The 16,504-nt window shown below is 43.1% G+C and overlaps 1 protein-coding gene across 1 annotated transcript; it reads left to right on the plus strand.

Annotated features, from left to right (window-relative positions):
* Nucleotides 1-566: 566 nt before the first annotated feature.
* DNALI1 (dynein axonemal light intermediate chain 1) lies at nucleotides 567-15,816 on the plus strand. The gene is made up of 6 exons (XM_074217568.1): nucleotides 567-763; nucleotides 1,413-1,561; nucleotides 8,296-8,465; nucleotides 12,401-12,579; nucleotides 13,144-13,308; nucleotides 14,870-15,816. Exons 1-6 carry the CDS (start codon nucleotides 683-685, stop codon nucleotides 14,903-14,905), a joined length of 780 nt encoding a protein of 259 aa, XP_074073669.1. The 5' UTR covers nucleotides 567-682; the 3' UTR covers nucleotides 14,906-15,816.
* Nucleotides 15,817-16,504: the final 688 nt, after the last annotated feature.

The raw sequence follows: 16,504 nt of genomic DNA on the forward strand, positions 1-16,504 counted from the left end.
AAGCTTGTTTTAAAATAATAGTAGCATTTTTTTGGCACTTTGAGGTTTGCAAATTTTGTTTTACAACTATCTTATTTGATCCTCACTACAACCCTGGGAAATAATTATTATTCCCATTTTACAAATGAGGAAACTGAGGAAGACAGAGGTTACCCAATTTGTCCGAGGTCACACAGTATCAGAATTTGAATTCGGGTCTTCCTTGATTCTAGGATTCCATGAACTGCATTCCCAGTTGCCTCAAATAAAACACAAAGAATTATTTTTTTTAAAAAAAAAGCAATTTAATTTTATAAGAAAACAGAAATGTAGTTATCAAAATGTTAAATAAATTCACACTCAGGGTTAAGAGCACCTGCCTGATAATACACCATGATAAGTAAGCGCTCTCATTTATAGCTTTTCTCAGAAGCATCCTATGCACGTAAACAGACAGAAATGAAGTTCCACCTCCAGAGTGGACGTCCAGTCCCGGGTTCGTTTCACGAACTTGGGGCTAGAGAGGCGCCAGCCACTCCTACGGCTCTCCTAGAACCACGCCCACCACAAGCCCCGCCCACGGCCGGCTCCGCCCCCACCCCAGTGGCCGGCAGCTGGGCACGAGTGGTAGGGACTGGGGTGGGGTCTCGGTTTCCATGGTGACAGTAAACAAGGCTGCCGAGCCACTGCTGCAGCAGCCACCATGATTCCCCCTGTTGATTCACTGCTCAAGTATGATACCCCGGTGCTAGTGAGCCGGAACACAGAGAAGAAGAGCCCCAAGGTAGAATCCAGGCATGGGGACTGGGGAGGGGGAGAGGCGAGGTGAAGAAAATGTGGGAGGGAATAAGAGAGAAAGGGGAAAGAGAGGGACTGGAAGAGGAAAGGGTGTGGGAGGAGGGGAAGGAGGAGGAGAGGAGAGGGAGGTTGGAGGAAAGAGTGGAAGCAGTGAGGCGGGGGTGAAAGTGGAAAGGGAAACAGGAGGAGGAAGCATGAAGAGAAATGGAAAGGAGGAGAAAGGGAGATAGGGTTGTTGGGAGGAGAAAGTAGCATGAGAAAGGGGAGGGAAGAGACTTGAGAGGAAAGTAGAAGAAACAAAAGGAGAGAGGGGTCTAGGAAAGAGGAGCAAAAGGGAAGGACGGAAAGGAAGATGTGGAAGTTAGGAAGTGGGTAATGAGAGAAGGCGGGGGAGAGGAAGTAAGCAAAAGGAGGGATCACAAAAGTGGATATAAAAGAAGGGGAAATGATCTGTGGGGTAAGGAAAGGAAGGAAAGAAAGATGAGGTTAGATGCATAGAAAAGGGAATGAGAAGAGAGCAGAAGGAGAATGGGAGAAACAAGATAGGAAAAGAAAGCAAAGATACAGGAAAAGAACCCAGGATTTTGGCTGCCTCAGAGTTAGGTCTCTGAGTTTCTCTGTCACCTCCTCCTCAGGCCCGTGCCCTGAAGGTCAGCCCTCAACAGCTAGCGCCTACAGGACCAGTCCCACAGCCACCCAAATCCAAGGCCACCCCTTCCACTTCTGCAGCCACAGATCCCACCAAGCAGGCTGAAGAGATCTTGAACTCCATCTTGCCCCCCAGGTAAAAAGATTGAGTGATAATCAAACAAGCTGGAAAGTCCTGGGATAAGGGGGTAGTCCAAAAACTGACTTGGCCAAGTTAGGAAAGGCTTATCCTGACTTTATCAACAGAGTAATTTTGTAACAATTCTACTTAGATGTAGAGGGATTGTTCATCTACATGGAGCCATACTGATGAGATAATAGACCCTTGAAATACTAATATTAGCACATTGTGACCAGACCAGCCAACAGCCCTAGAGAAAGTTCCACAGTCCATCTGACAGTTTCTCATACTGTTCTAGTGGAAAAGATGGGGGTTGTGACCAGAAGAATAGTACAATTTAGACTAAAAGACATCAACATCGCTAGATTAGAGACAAGCTACAGTATGTCTGATTGAGATTTCTCTGACCAATATGAGCTCGGAATGCTGTGTGACAGGATGGGCACAAATAGTCCATGTGAACACCTGGAGTGGGTTCTCTAACCTTTCATGTCTCACTTTTTCTTTGAGCTGCTTCAACTCTATTTTGCTCACAGAGTGCAGCCCCCTCATTGATGAGAGCACTCCTTGCTGGACAGTCCTGTGCCAGTGACTCCCTGCTGCACAATCAATTTCAAAATTCTTAAGAGAGAACTTGAGGATGGACTTGTCTTGTTTTTTCTGACCCCAACTGTGAGAGCTTGCCTTTTGTGAGTTCTCATAGGATAGGGTTAAGTTTGGCATATGTGACCAGCCCATTGGAGTTGTGCTCTCTGTAGTAATGCTTGAATGCTTGGCAGTTTAATTTGAGAAAGGACCTCAGTGTCTGGTATCTTAGTCTACCAGGTCATCTTCAGAATTTTCCTAAAATGGAATTCAGTTTCCTGGTATGGTGCTGGTAGCCTGTCCAGGTTTCAGAGGCATACAACAATGAGGTCAGCACAGTGACTGTAGAACTTCAGTTTAGTAGTCTAATATCTTTTCTCTTCATACTTTCTTCAAGTCAAGCATAGGACATTTATTTAGGGGGATCACACTCCCCAAGAATGGGCTGGACTCCCAAAAGGAGGAAACAACTCAACTGAGGAAAGTGTTTGATTTTTTTTTTTTTAGGTTTTTGTAAGGCAAATGGGGCTAAGTGGCTTGCCCAAGGCCACACAGCTAGGTAATTATTAAGTGTCTGAGACTGGATTTGAACCCAGGTACTCCTGATTCCAGGGTAAGCTTTTAAAGGGTGGAGATGACTAGGGATCTGTAGAGGAGGAACTCAAAAGACTTAATCCTTTCAGGATAGGGTAGGGATTTATTGTTTCATTGATAGAGGCTTGTCTTGTGCCTGAATCAATAGTTTTGGTGATTAGGAGGTACTTGGTGATCTTGGAAAGAACAATTTTGATAGAGGCAGAGTAGAACTTCAGGGGATTGAGGAAAAAGTGGTTAGGTAAAATGAGACAGTAGTTAGATGAACTAGAAGGGTCAAAAGAGGATTTTTTCAAGATTGGGGAAAGTTGAGCAAATGAAAATACTTTGGATGGAGAGAGATTAAATATGCATGCAAAACTATGTGGTTGGGAGCAGATAGCTATTGCGAACAGTCCTGGGAAAGATGGGAGGGATTATGCTCAAAGGTGCCTGTTGAAGGATCTGAATGTATTGTGATATCTCTGTGCTTTCATGATGAAAAAGAAATGGGAGAAAGAGAGCAGAAATAAGGAGGTGAGAGGCCAAGGAAATTGATATTGTATCCCCTCTGCTCTTTTCAGGAAAAGGCTAGATTAACTGTTGTCAGGTGATGGGTGTGATGGCTGGTGTTACATGATGGCAACTGGGGGGTTAGAGCAGAGAAGGGAAGATTTGAAAAAGTTGACTGTGATCCTTCTCTTTTATTGGAGAAGTGATGGACTAGATATGCTGACTGGGGCATATGTTATCAGACGTGGCCAGTGTATTGATTCAGAGAGAGAAGAGTAAAATCCTATCCCCAGTTCATTTTGCTTATCTACATTCTTTATTGCAAGAGAAGGGAAGAAGGGAAGGGAGCGGAGGGAAATCATTGGGAAAGATCAGTGGAAAAAGACCATTAATAAAACAATTTTTTAAAAGAAAGAAACCTTAAGGGAAAAAAGGAAGAAAAATTTGCTGTAAGGTAGGAAATTCAAAGATAAATGATAATAGAGTTGTTATTATTTGTCCTTTTTTTTAAGAGGACTAATGACAGGGGTAGCTAGGTGGTGTAGTGGATAAAGCACTGGCTTTGGAGTCAGGAGGACCTGAGTTCAAATCCTGTCTCAGATACTTAATAATTACCTAGCTGTGTGGCTTTGGGCAAGCCACTTAACCCCATTTGCCTTGCAAAAAAAAAAACCTAAAAAAAAAGAGGACTAATGACATCACATGGTGATGTCTTGATGTGTAAATGAATTGGGCAGAGCTGCCCAAACTCCTTAGCCACACTCTTTCTTCCAGTCATCATGGTCTAGTGGCAAGACAAAAACCAGGAAGACTTGCAATGGTCCGAGATGCAGTGAATGATCCTGACGTCTTTGCTGTCTGAACATGTTAGGGTTTTTTAAGTTTTTGCAAGGCAATGGAGCTAAGTGGCTTGCCCAAGGCCATACAACTAGGTAATTATTAAGTGTCTGAGTCTGGATTTGAACTAAGGTCCTCCTGACTCCAAGGCCAGTGCTCTAGCCACTGCACCACCTAGCAGCCCCTGTCTGAACATGTTCTAAGTACTCCACAGCACTTCCTTCAGTTGCCTTCACAGGCACTGGAATAAATTATTCTCATCTGCCCATTCTGCCAGGGGAAGTTTTCACTTGCTTGGGGCAAACATCATCTTAAGTCATTGATGGATTTTCTGCATGCTAGTTACATTTAACCTGGTTTAGCCTGTCCGCTGAGCTCACTTTTGGGATATGGCAGCTGTGCATGCTACAGTTTCTTGGAACCATAGGTGGGAGGTGGGTGACAGGGTTCTGACCAAGTGAAACTTAGAGGATTACTGAGTTTGGCTCAGTAAGAAGGCAACTCAAATTCAGTTTTATGCAGACAGTAACAAACTAAAATGCTTTTATGACACCCTGAAGGCTATCCATGGGCCAGAAAATGTATTGGTACATCTCGACTGCTCAGTGCTGATGGATCCACATTGATTAACAATAGGGACATGATCCTAGAGAGATGGACTGAACACTTCCATAGTGTTCTTAACTGACCATCATCAATCAATGCAGAAGATCAATCAAGTTGAAGTCATTCAGTCCCTAGCTGAAGTTCCAACTAAAGAAGTGGTTTTGAGCCATTAGGCTCCTTTCACATGGCAAAGAACCTGGTGCTGATTCTTTTCCAGCTGAGATCTACAAGATGGGGGGGGGGGTCCATTGCTCTTTCAAAAGTTGACTGAAATTTTCCAGGTTAATATGACATGAAGAGGTTATCCCCCAAGAATTCAAGGAAGCCTCCACTGTCCATCTTTATAAAGGTAAAAGTCCTGTGGTAATCATAGGGGTATTTCTCTTTTAGTCATTGATGGTAAGATTCTTGTCAGAGTTCTTCTCCATAGGTATAAGCTGATCCTTCACGGGAAGATGGTCGCTCTCCTGAGAGCCAGTGTGGCTTCAGAAAGGGTCAAGGAACAGTCAATATGGTGTTTTCTACCTGACAATTCCAGGAAAAATGCCAGGAACAGAACAGAGGTCTATATACAACATTTGTAGATCTGATCAAGGCCTTTGATACCATCAGTTGTGAGAGTTTATGGAAAATTATGCCAAAATTTGGCTGCCCAGAGAAGGTCATCAGTTTCATGACACCATGCATACCCAGGTTCTGGATGGTGGATGATGTTCTTATGATTTCCCAGGCACCAATGGAGAAAAATGAGGATGTGTCCTTGCTCCCATGCTTTTTAGCATGATATTTTCAGCCTTGTTAATCAAATGCGTTCACTGAGGAGGAACATGGCATCAAGGTCAGCTATTGTCTTGATGGCAAATTCTTCAACTTGTAAAGCCAAGATCCAAAGTGAGGGAGTGTTGGTGCATGATCTTCTGTTTGAAGATGATTGTGCACTCAATGCAATCTATGAAGCTGAGATGCAACAAAGTATGGATTGATTTTTCTGCTCCTTATGCTCATTTTGGTCTAACAACACCAAGAAAACCAGCACCACATCATCTATAAGTGTAATCATCAATAACAGTAAATGGAGAAGTTTTGAGTACTGTGGACAAATTCTACCATGGCCTTTCCAAGGAGATAAACATTGACATTGAGGTTGACATAAGCATTGCCAGAGCTAGTTCAGTATTTGGGAGTCTCCGAAAGAAAGTGTGGGAAAGAAGAGGTATTAGACTGACTACCAAAGTGAAGGTCTACAGAACCCTTATGCTGACCTCATTGCTATATACCTGTGAAACCTGGATAATCTACTAGCACCATATCAGGAAACTGAATCACTTCTATTTAAATTGTCTTAGGAAGATTCTAAAGATCACCCTGCAGGAGAAGATACCAGAGACTAAGGTCCTCTCTCTCTCTCTCTCTCTCTCTCTCTCTCAGTTTTTTACAAGGTAATGGGTTAAGTACGGTTAGTACTATATCTATTGCACTACCTAGTTGTCTGAAGTCCTTTCTCACAGTAAACTGACAATCATTCAAACATTACTACAGAGAGTGTAACTACAATGGGCTGGTCATGTTAGAATGCCAGAAGTATGCTTGCCAAAAGACTATTATATGGAGAACTTACACAGGGCAAGTGCTCACCTAGGGGTCAGAAGAAGCGATACTGGGACACCCTGAAGGTCTCCCTTAAGAACTTTGGAATTGTTTGCATAGCATGGGAGACATAGGCACAGACTCTAGCATGGTGTGCCCTCATCAGAGAGGGTGCTACACTCTATGAAAAGGGCAGAATTGAAGCAGTTCAAAGGAGTATGTAAATTTAGAGTACCCACCCCATGTTCACATGGACTATTTGTGACTGACCTGAGATAGAACATTCCATGCTCATATTGGGCTTATTACTTGTTTCAAACATAGTGATATCATTTTGGTCTTTGATAATGAAGGACAAGAACCAGAAGCCAAACATGGATAAGTAGTTCTGAAAAGGGCTTAGCAAACCTTCACACCAAATTTGCTAGTCTTCCCTAATCACCCTATACATCGTAGTAGTAGAGTAGAAGCAATTGGAGGCCTGCAGAAGTTATAGATGATGAATTTATAGTGAGTGGAAGTAATTCAATTTTGTGACTTTTTTTTAATGACATTCAGCAGCCAAGGAGTGAGTAGAAAAACATTAGACTTGTCCATGGCCACAGAAGTTCTGGTATCTAAACACCTAAAGGGAGAGAAAGAGATAAGGAAAGGAAGAAAGGATCATAAAAAAGGTGCCAGATAAGCTTTGTTCCTTTGTACTGTGACTTGGGTTCAGCCTGGGTGCTACTAGAAAGGGTAGCTAATGGATGGATAGTAAATGGAACTGCTCAGGATTCCCCCAGTAACAGGGTCTGATGTTCTTTATCTTGGGAAGCTGGAGAGAGCCCCCATTGTGCATGACTTTTTGGTGCCTGAGGGTTATCATGGAAGAATCTTTAACAGGTTTAAAACCTCCTTGACTGCTCATTCTCCCTTATCCCCCATATCTAATCTGTTGCCAACTTCTGTTGATTTTACTTTAATAACATCTCTTGTGTATATCCCCTTCTCTCCTCTGACCCTGCCCCAATCTGCTACAAACCCTCATCACTTCATACCTGCCTGGACTATTGCCATAACCTTCTGGTGAATGGATCTACCTCCCTCAAGTCTCTTCTGGCTCTAGTGAATCTTCCACTCAGCTGTCAAATTGATCTTCCCAAAAGCACAGGTCCAATAATCTCTCTCTCTCTCTCTCTCTCTCTCTCTCTCTCTCTCTCTCACACACACACACACACACACATACACACACACACAAAACAAACACAGACAAACACAAATACACACACACACTTAATAAACTCCATTATTTTATATTTCTTCCAGGATAAAAAAATAAAATCCTCTGAATAGCATTCAAAGCCCTTCATTGCTTTCTTCTCTCCCCTCTCCCCTGCCAGTCTTTACTATCTTCTCACCTTGCTGCTCTTTACAGACTCCATGATCCCGTGATTCTGGCCTCCTGGTTGATCCTCATAGTTGGTTGCCCCCCATGCCTGGGCAGCTCTCCTTCCTCATCCCTGCTTCCTTGCTTCTCTGGCTTCCTTCAAGCCCCAGCTAAAGTTCCACTTCACCCTTAATGCTGGCTCTTCCTTCTGTCAATGAGTGCCATTTTCTGCTGCTTATTTGTTCAGTTATTGGCATGTTGTCTCTCCCATCATTCTGTGAGATTCTTGAAAGTAGGAACTGTCTGTTGCCTTCCTTTGTGTCTCTAGTGCCGGACCCATGGTAGGGACTAAATAAGTGCTTAATGCTGACCTTCTGACCTTAGGTATCAGATAGTTTAGCTTCAAATCAGAGCTTTGTCCCCTAGCTGTCTGACTATGGGCAAATCCATCCTCCTTAGCTGGGAAATGAAAGGGCTGACATATAGTCTCTGAGATCCCTTCCAGCTTTCATTCTTCAGGGCTGGGAGGCTGTGATTCTGGGTTTCCTTAAACCCTGGGTCTTGGAGCTGGTCAGGGGGTTGCCAACTTGCCCACTGCAGGCACAGTAAGTTTGTGGTGGCTGCCTGCACACCACTCTGACTCCTGACTTTATCCCTGGATTGTGTGTTTGTGCTACAGAGAATGGGTGGAAGACACTCAGCTATGGATCCAACAGGTGTCCAGCACCCCCAGCACCAGAATGGATGTGGTACATCTCCAGGAGCAGCTGGACCTGAAACTTCAGCAGCGACAGGCTCGGGAGACAGGAATCTGTCCAGTACGCAGGGAGCTGTACTCACAGTGCTTTGGTGAGTGCTTCCAAGGGGCAGTAAGGTAGGCTGTGTGGAGAGTGGGGCAGATTCTGAGAGCCCAGGAAGGAACAGTGATAACCTGCTGGGTTCAGCTCGTGCTAAAGGCCACTTCCTCCAGCATCACTGGCTGTGAAGATGCTGTAGCTTAAGAATGGGAATTCTCATAGTTAGGGCCACCGAAGCCCAGAAGGCTTTTCAGTAAGTCAACAATTATCTGTGAAGAATTTAGTTTGTGGGCCAGGCACCGTGCACAGATGGAAATACACAGAAAGGCAAAAATAGCCTCTGGCTTCAAAGAGCTCATATTTTAATGGAGGAGATAACTTGCAAACAATTATATGCATATAAAACATATACAGACACTGGTAGTGACAGTGGGAACATGGTGCTGGGCATGGTGAAGACTGGCAAAAGTTTCTTTCAGGAGGTAGAATTAGTACTGAATCTTAAAGGATGGCAGAAAGTAGAGGTAGGAAGGAGAATATTCCAATCATGGGGGCAGGGGTGGGAACCAACAGAAAAAAGGCAGAATTGGAAGGTGGGTTGGTTGGTTCTTGTCCTTCATTTTTGGAGAAAACCAAATCAAGATCACTATGTTGCCTGTGACTGATTAAACCAATATGAGCTTAGGAGTGCTCTTCCCACCTGAGGTGGATTCTCTAAACTTGCACATCTCTCATTTCCTTTGAGCTACATCAACTCTGCCTTGCTCATAGAGCAGAGTACCCTCTCTGATGAGGGCACACCACACTGGGTGGTCCTGTGCCAATGTCTCCCATGTTGAATAATCAATTCCAGAGTTCATATGTTTTTTGGTTTTGTTTTTTTTGCAAGGCAATGGGGTTAAGTGACTAGCTCAAGGTCACACAGCTGAGTGTCTGAGGTCATATTTAAATTCAGGGTTTCCTGACTCCAGGGCCAGCACTTTATCCATTGTGCCACCTAGCTACCCCAATTCAAGAGTTCTTTTTTCTTTTTTATAATTTTTTTTAATTCCAGTGTTCTTAGGGAGATTTTCAGAGTGTCTCTGTATTTTATCTGACCCCTTTGTGAGAGCTTGCCTTGTATTGAGTTCTCCATAAAATAGTCTTTCTGCAAGCCTACATTTAACATTTGAACAATATGGCCAGGGCACCCTCTTCAATAAGGTGGGTATATAATGATAGGTCCAAGACCACCTGGAAGGGTGTATTAGGCTTTTAGATATCTGCCTATCTGTTTCTTTGCCTTTAAAGGTATCACTTTTTGTTACATGAAATCCTTTTTTAAAAAAAATCTGTGTATAAATAATGCCACAGATTTCTTTTTAGGTTTGTTTTTTTTTTTTTTGGCAAGGCAATGGGGTTAAGTGACTTGCCTGAGGCCACAAAGCTAGGAAATTATTAGGTGTCTGAGGTCAGATTTGAACTCAGGTACTCCTGACTCCAGGGCCAGTGCTCTATCCACTGTGCCACCTAACCACCCCAATACCATTGATTTTTGTACTAAACTCCATCCATTTGTTTAATTAAAATACTCATGCTCTCTGAGGGTGGGAAAATTACTATTTTTTAAAAAGAGACAGGACCAGGGATGGCTAGGTGGTACAGTGGATAGAGCACCGGCCCTGGAGCCAGGAGTACTTGAGTTCAAATGGGGCCTCAGACACTTAATAATCACCTAGCTGTGTGGCCTGGGGCAAGCTACTTAACTCCATTTGCCTTGCAAAAACCTAAAAAACAAACAAAAAAACCAAAAAAAGTGACAGGACCTTCCAAAGTATCCCTTTGATAATTTGACTCACTTTGGTAATAGACACAAATCTCCTTAAGACACCCCACTTAGTAGCAATGTTTCTGTATTTGGTCCCTGGAGGCCCTCAGAGATCCCCCCCCCCCCACTGGGTGGCTTCAGGTGGCCTTTCCCCTGGCATTGTGACCAGGACTTTCCTGGAGTAACTAACCCTTCTTACTTCTGACCTCCCCTCAACTTGCCAATCAGCAAACTCATTATAACTGGAATCACTGCTTACATTTAGACTTAAGTGCTTAGAATGGGAAAAGAGAACTCTTTGGTGATTTGAAAATATACAATCCAACCACATTCAGACCACAGTCCAGAAACTTATTTCAGAGATTAATTTGCTTACCATTTGATAAACTGACTGGCGCCGGGAGGTTGCAACAAGAGTTCTCCTTAAAAAACTGGTTTTGTTGGCGGCTCCCCAGCTTCTCTGGGTCAGGCTGGGTGCTTGCTGTTCAGTCCTGCCTATGAGTCCTGTCCTCATGACCCCAGGGGAACTGGGATGCCCGGCAGTCCCACCCAGGCCTACTTAATCAGATGGCCATATGGGATTCCTTCATAGACTCATACAGAGAAATATGGCTTTCTGACACTGTAAAATTAGATTCTTTTTGCATAGGATCTGCTTGATATATAGTTATAGATGGGTAATAAGTATTGAATTGCATTTGGAAGGAGTGCAGGTCTGGGAGGCAGGAGTACAGAGTTCAGATCTCTGCTTTGTCATTAACTCTTTGTATGATCTGATGAAGTCACTTCCCCTTGCTGAGATGAGCCTGTTTTCTCCTCTGTTAAATAAGGGGGTTTTAATGTCACTAGTTGCTAATTCACAATGATCAATAGAAAAAAAGGAATATTTAGGAGAAGACTTGGAGTGAACTTGACAGTCCTATGATGATAATGTGAATTTGCCATTTGGAAGTGGGATTAGAGTTTTCTATTTCATGTCAGATAACAGAACCTATAGTATTGTGCAAGTGGAGAAGAGAGAGAGAAATTTAGGCTCAAAGTTAGGGAAAACCTCCTCACTATTAAAGATGTCTAAACTTAAAATAGGAGGATCAAAAGGTACATCACCATGAAAAAGAGAACCCCCAAACTCAGAATTAAAGGGTATGCGACTCACATGGTTTTCAGAGGAAAAAAACTCTGGTGACACACAGTAACATAAAAGAAAAGGAGAGATCAAGAAACAGAGCATTAAGACATAACCTAGAAAAACAACAAGTGAGCGAGGCTAATTCCAAAGAAATGTTGACAGTTTCAGAAGTGGAACCAGCAGCCTCAGGATCACTACAGGGGGCTCTTCTGGCCTTCCCTGGAGGGCTCAGGCAAGGGCTGGAGAAGGGACTCCTGTCCAGGATGATGCCGTGAGATGCTCTTCTGGGCCTTTCAGCTCCAACATTTGTTGGCTTTCTGGTATCTGCTTCTCTGCTCCTGACTGGGGAGGGCTGTAATGATGGAGTGCTCCAAACTGCTTTGAAGTCATCAGCTGAGGACTTAGAGAAATAAGATCTGGGTTCAAGTCCCAACTCTGGGCCACACTGCTGTATAACTGAAGGCAAGTCACTTAAACCTCTCCAGAAGGCTCTCTTTTTCCCCCTCAGTAGAAAAGCACCTTGCAGGTGTTTGTAAGAAAAACTCTATGAAAACTAAAAAGAATAGATATGGGAATAACAATTACACTGAGTGATGGGGCTTATATCTTCAATGTATCTTGAAACTCCACAGTTCCAAAGGAGTGGGTGAACCCTGGCCTGCATCAGGGTGGTGTCCCAAGATGATTGCCTGGTCCTGGCCTCTGTTTGGGCCTTCCATCTCCATCAGAGAAGTGCTTGGTCTAGGAATGGACTCTGTGAGTCATCACATTCCTTCCCCTTTGCCTAGGAGAAAGACAGTTGCCATCCCAGTTTTCCCTGAACTGTTTTTTTTTTGACCTTGGACAATGTCCCTGGTTTGAGTCAAAAGCAGTCGAGAGAGAGAGAGAGAGAGAGAGAGAGAGAGAGAGAGAGAGAGAGAGAGAGAGCATTGCCCTTCTCAGCATAATCCTTAGGGAGAAAACAGTTAATAATATCCAAGTTGCCTTTTCTAGCCTGCTGTCTTCACTCACCTTTGTGTGTGTACGTGTGTGTTTCCCTATATCTTGGAAGATGAACTGATCAGAGAAGTGACCATAAATTGTGCAGAGCGGGGCTTGCTGCTGCTGCGTGTCCGGGATGAGATTCGCATGACCATCGCAGCCTATCAGACCCTGTATGAAAGCAGTGTGGCCTTTGGAATGAGGAAGGCTCTCCAGGCTGAGCAAGGGAAGTCCGACATGGAGAGAAAAGTGAGTGGGATGAGGGAACTTAGCATGCCCTCTCTACCTCAAATGGCCAAGCCTATAGAAGCTTGTCTCCTCTGTCTCCTGTGCCCCTTTGTTTAATTTAGTTCTAGTGGCAGAAGTGGTCTTACATTCTTGACTCCTGAAGTCCCTTTAGAACACACTTCTTATTACCAGGAAGCACATCTTTTATACCAAATAGTCCTCTATTATAAATCTACTATTTTGCATTTCAATAAGTTGTGCTTGTTTTTTTAAATCACAATCACTTTCTAATCAATCATACAATGGGCATTGTTTTTGGTTTCTTTCCTAGGCCTCATTGTCAACAATTTGGTATTCCACTGGGTGGCAGTAAAGATTCTGGGAATATGGAATTTTTCCCTTAGTTTCAGAGAAACTTAGATCTAATTCAACTTGTTTCTCTCTCTCTCTCTCTCTCTCTCTCTCTCTCTCTCTCTCTCTCTCCCACCCCCACCCTTTGTTTCTCTCCCTCTTTCTCTCTGCCTCTCATACAATCCTTACCTAGCTTCCTTCCCTGTGGGAAAATTAGATGTCCTCTTTGCTCAGATTTCAGATTTGGAAACAGAGAAGAAAGATTTGGAAAGGCAAGTGAATGAGCAGAAGGCTAAGTGTGAGGCCACTGAGAAGAGAGAAATTGAGAGGAGACAGGTTGAAGAGAAGAAACACAATGAAGAGATTCAGTTCCTGAAGCGGACCAATCAGCAGCTGAAGGTGAGGATGACTGAGGCCAGTTACTTTGGGGGCCATGGGCCTAATTCTCTGGATGACTGGGTGTGCATTCTCAACCAAAGCCTAATATTTTTTCTTCTAGTTTGGTAGGAGAATGCAATGGTGAAGCTCCCTCCTCCTTCCCAGGGTTCAGCTAGTTCCCTCATCAAGAAAAATGTGTTCCCTAAGTGGATCTGATGGCTCAGAATAGAGTCCAAGAAGAACTCCCTGGCACATGCATGATTTTCTCTTCCTTACATGTTAGAGACTCATATTCAGAAGGGCCAACCTCAGATACACATGGAAATCTATGTCTGAGACACGTCTCTTTAGACCTAAACATGACCTGATCAGGGAAGGCCCTGGAGAGGAAATGGGCAAGAAAAAACCTTTATAATTCAAAGTGTACCCCTAGTATGCTGCCAAAGATTAGGTCTTTTACTTCCTTCCTTCTTTACTGGTGCTCTCTAGATAGGAACACCAACCAGGGTGGGATTCATCCACTAACCATGTGGAATAGTTCCTGCTGCTCCTTTTCCCCAACCACCACTGAATGCTCTTTTGGGGAGAATGCTATATTATCTCTTGGAGAGAGGTCTTTCTGGGCTTTGGGAGCAAGGGAAGAAAGATCTTCCCACTGCCTCTCCTCTTTGGTGTCAATGGAAGACCTAGCTGGAGCCTGTAGATCTGGGTTTGGCAAGGACATAGGCTTTGACATACCAAAAATACTCAGAATCTGATAAAAAGGGATGATATTTCCTGCTAATGGAGGGTAACAGCAGTCTTATGTTGCTGAAAATTGATTTGCTATTGTGACAGAAAATTGTTTTTAGAAAAGAAATCTATTCAGATATCTTCAGTAAACCTGTTCCTTTTAACAGATACTTTTGGTGTACCTTAACCTGCCAGGGAGTTTGCAATAACAAAAGCAAAGGAAGCTATCTTAGCATCTTTCTAAGGCACCCTAGCTACCACCTAATCCCTATGAGCTCAAAGCTATCTTGATTCAAATGCACTACCTGCCTTCCCCACCCCAGGATAGATGTACTTACCCCATAGACTTATTTACTAGTGGTCCAAAGAACGGAACAAATTTCTCAGACACCATCAACTAAATGGAGGTAGTCCTATACACTAGTAGTTTTCTTAAATGGGGTGTTGTTTCTGTGATGGAAAATTTGGCCTTCTCCTCCTGGCACACAACTCCAAATCTGGAGGGCCAAATGTTTAAATTAGCAATCAAGTCTGAAATATGAGTCCTGAAAAGCACTGTTTCAATTTTTATTCAATTTCCTCTTCGAAGTTTTACATTATATCCTGAGCCTGGGCATTGTATGGAAACAAAGGTAATTCTGATTTCTTCTAATGCAACAATACCATGCTGCCAAGCCAGGAACAATGTAGAAAATGTGGCATTAGGAATGGAAAAAAGGAAGTCAAAGCCCCAAAACTTTGAACCTGGCTGTGTGGACTATTTCACCTAGCTCTTTCTCACCTTGGGATGCTTTACTCAGGGAAAGAGGCTCCACTTTAAATATTAACAGCTTCCATTTTTGTTTTTCAGGCCCAACTGGAAGGCATTATTGCACCAAAGAAATGAAGATTTCTACATGGGCCCCAGTGAGAACTATCCCTATATAAACAGTTCCCTGTAATAAAAAGCTACAGTTTTTAGTGAGTGAACCAGCCCAAGCCCATGGCCTCCAGAAAAACCACCATGCAACATTTACACCATTATCTAAATGCCCTGAAAACACCAAGATTTGGTAGGAATGCCCAAGGTTGGACAATGGGAATTCACCTCCCAGGTATCTTCTATATTTGGCTTGCCGGCAAGTTTGGAATTAGCTAAAGCACACTTAGCATTGCTCACGTAAACCCTGAGCAAGGTTTGTCCAGCTCTGGAGTTGAAGAGGTAGTTGTTGCACCTTTACTTCTCTACAGTCAAGGGAAGCAGCTCCTTCTCCCTCTAACTCTCTAGTTTTCTGTACTTATCCTTTCATCAGTGCTTCTCCCAGTGCTTACTACCTTTTCTATTCTTCCTCCAAAGAATTGCCTTTCTGGGGTCTGTCTTTTCCCACCCAACTATAGTTCTTAGGACTTGTTTTCATGCTCTGCTTCAAGTTAACCCCACCCTTCTAATCAATCAACTTTAACAAAGGCCTCTGCCATTTCAAGCTGCCAGGGACTATTTCTCTTCAGGAAAGGCCAGTAAGATTATAACATTCATGGTTTTGTTTAGGTGTTTGCTAGAAAGAAATCTGAGTCTTGTACATCTATCAGGAGGCCACATACAGCCACCAAGACATCAGAAAATATCTATGGTGTTTGTAGAAAAAAGGACCTATACCCTAAATAGCCATGATCAGAGCTGACCAATAGCCCAGGAAGCAGCCTTGATTTAATACAACTGTTAAATCAGTGAGAACTGATCACGGATGGCTTCTACTCTGGTCATCAGGAAGGGTAAACTTTCAAGTCTAAGTAAAATAAATCTAAATCAGGTTTTTATTTTTCCTTTGGTTTTGTTTTTGTAGCACTGTACCTGTTAAAGATTATTTGATTGCTTGGCAAACAAAAATTAAAGCTAAGAGGGGAAAAAGAATTAACTCATTTTTATTTAGGGCCAAATGAGTTTGGTCTGGAGGAAGCTGTTCAGTTCTCCCAATTAGCATGGCAAAGAAGTGTGCTCTACAAGCACTTGCTCTTCATCCTGCAGAACTGTTTGCTTCCATTAAGGAAGGTATTACATGTTCATCACATTCACTCAGAAAAGGTGGTGTGCCTCCCTAGCCCTGGACAATTCTGACTGCTACAAGAATATGTATAGGCTCTGAGTATTGATAGCACTCTATTGATTCTGGAAAACTGAATTCCAAATTCTGGACCTGCCATCCAGCACCACGAAAGGAAGCTGATGCTGCTGTGCCTCAAGTTTAGACTACATAAACATTTCTTGAAAATCTTCCATTTCACAAGACTCTCATGCTTCTTCTGATCTAACAAAACAGTAATTAGACAATCCTTCTTCTGCTGTCAGGACCCGAGTTGTCTGAAGTATTCCTGAAAATTCTAAAAGTTCCCATCATTTAAATATGACTGACTAGTCAAGATAGCAGTGTGTTATCTGAATTAATGTCAGATCAGAACAGCAGCAATGTGGTCTTGAAAATGCAAACTCTGTAGGAAGAAAATGAAC

Source organism: Macrotis lagotis, chromosome 1 (assembly GCF_037893015.1).
Source record: "Macrotis lagotis isolate mMagLag1 chromosome 1, bilby.v1.9.chrom.fasta, whole genome shotgun sequence".
Taxonomy (NCBI): domain Eukaryota; kingdom Metazoa; phylum Chordata; class Mammalia; order Peramelemorphia; family Peramelidae; genus Macrotis; species Macrotis lagotis.

Coding starts and splice junctions, on each gene's coding strand:
- DNALI1 (XM_074217568.1), top strand. CDS start 683: ATGATTCCCCCTGTTGATTCACTGCTCAAGTATGATACCCCGGTGCTA. Junction 764..1,412: donor CAGAGAAGAAGAGCCCCAAG/GTAGAATCCAGG, acceptor CCTCCTCCTCAG/GCCCGTGCCCTGAAGGTCAG. Junction 8,466..12,400: donor GCTGTACTCACAGTGCTTTG/GTGAGTGCTTCC, acceptor ATATCTTGGAAG/ATGAACTGATCAGAGAAGTG.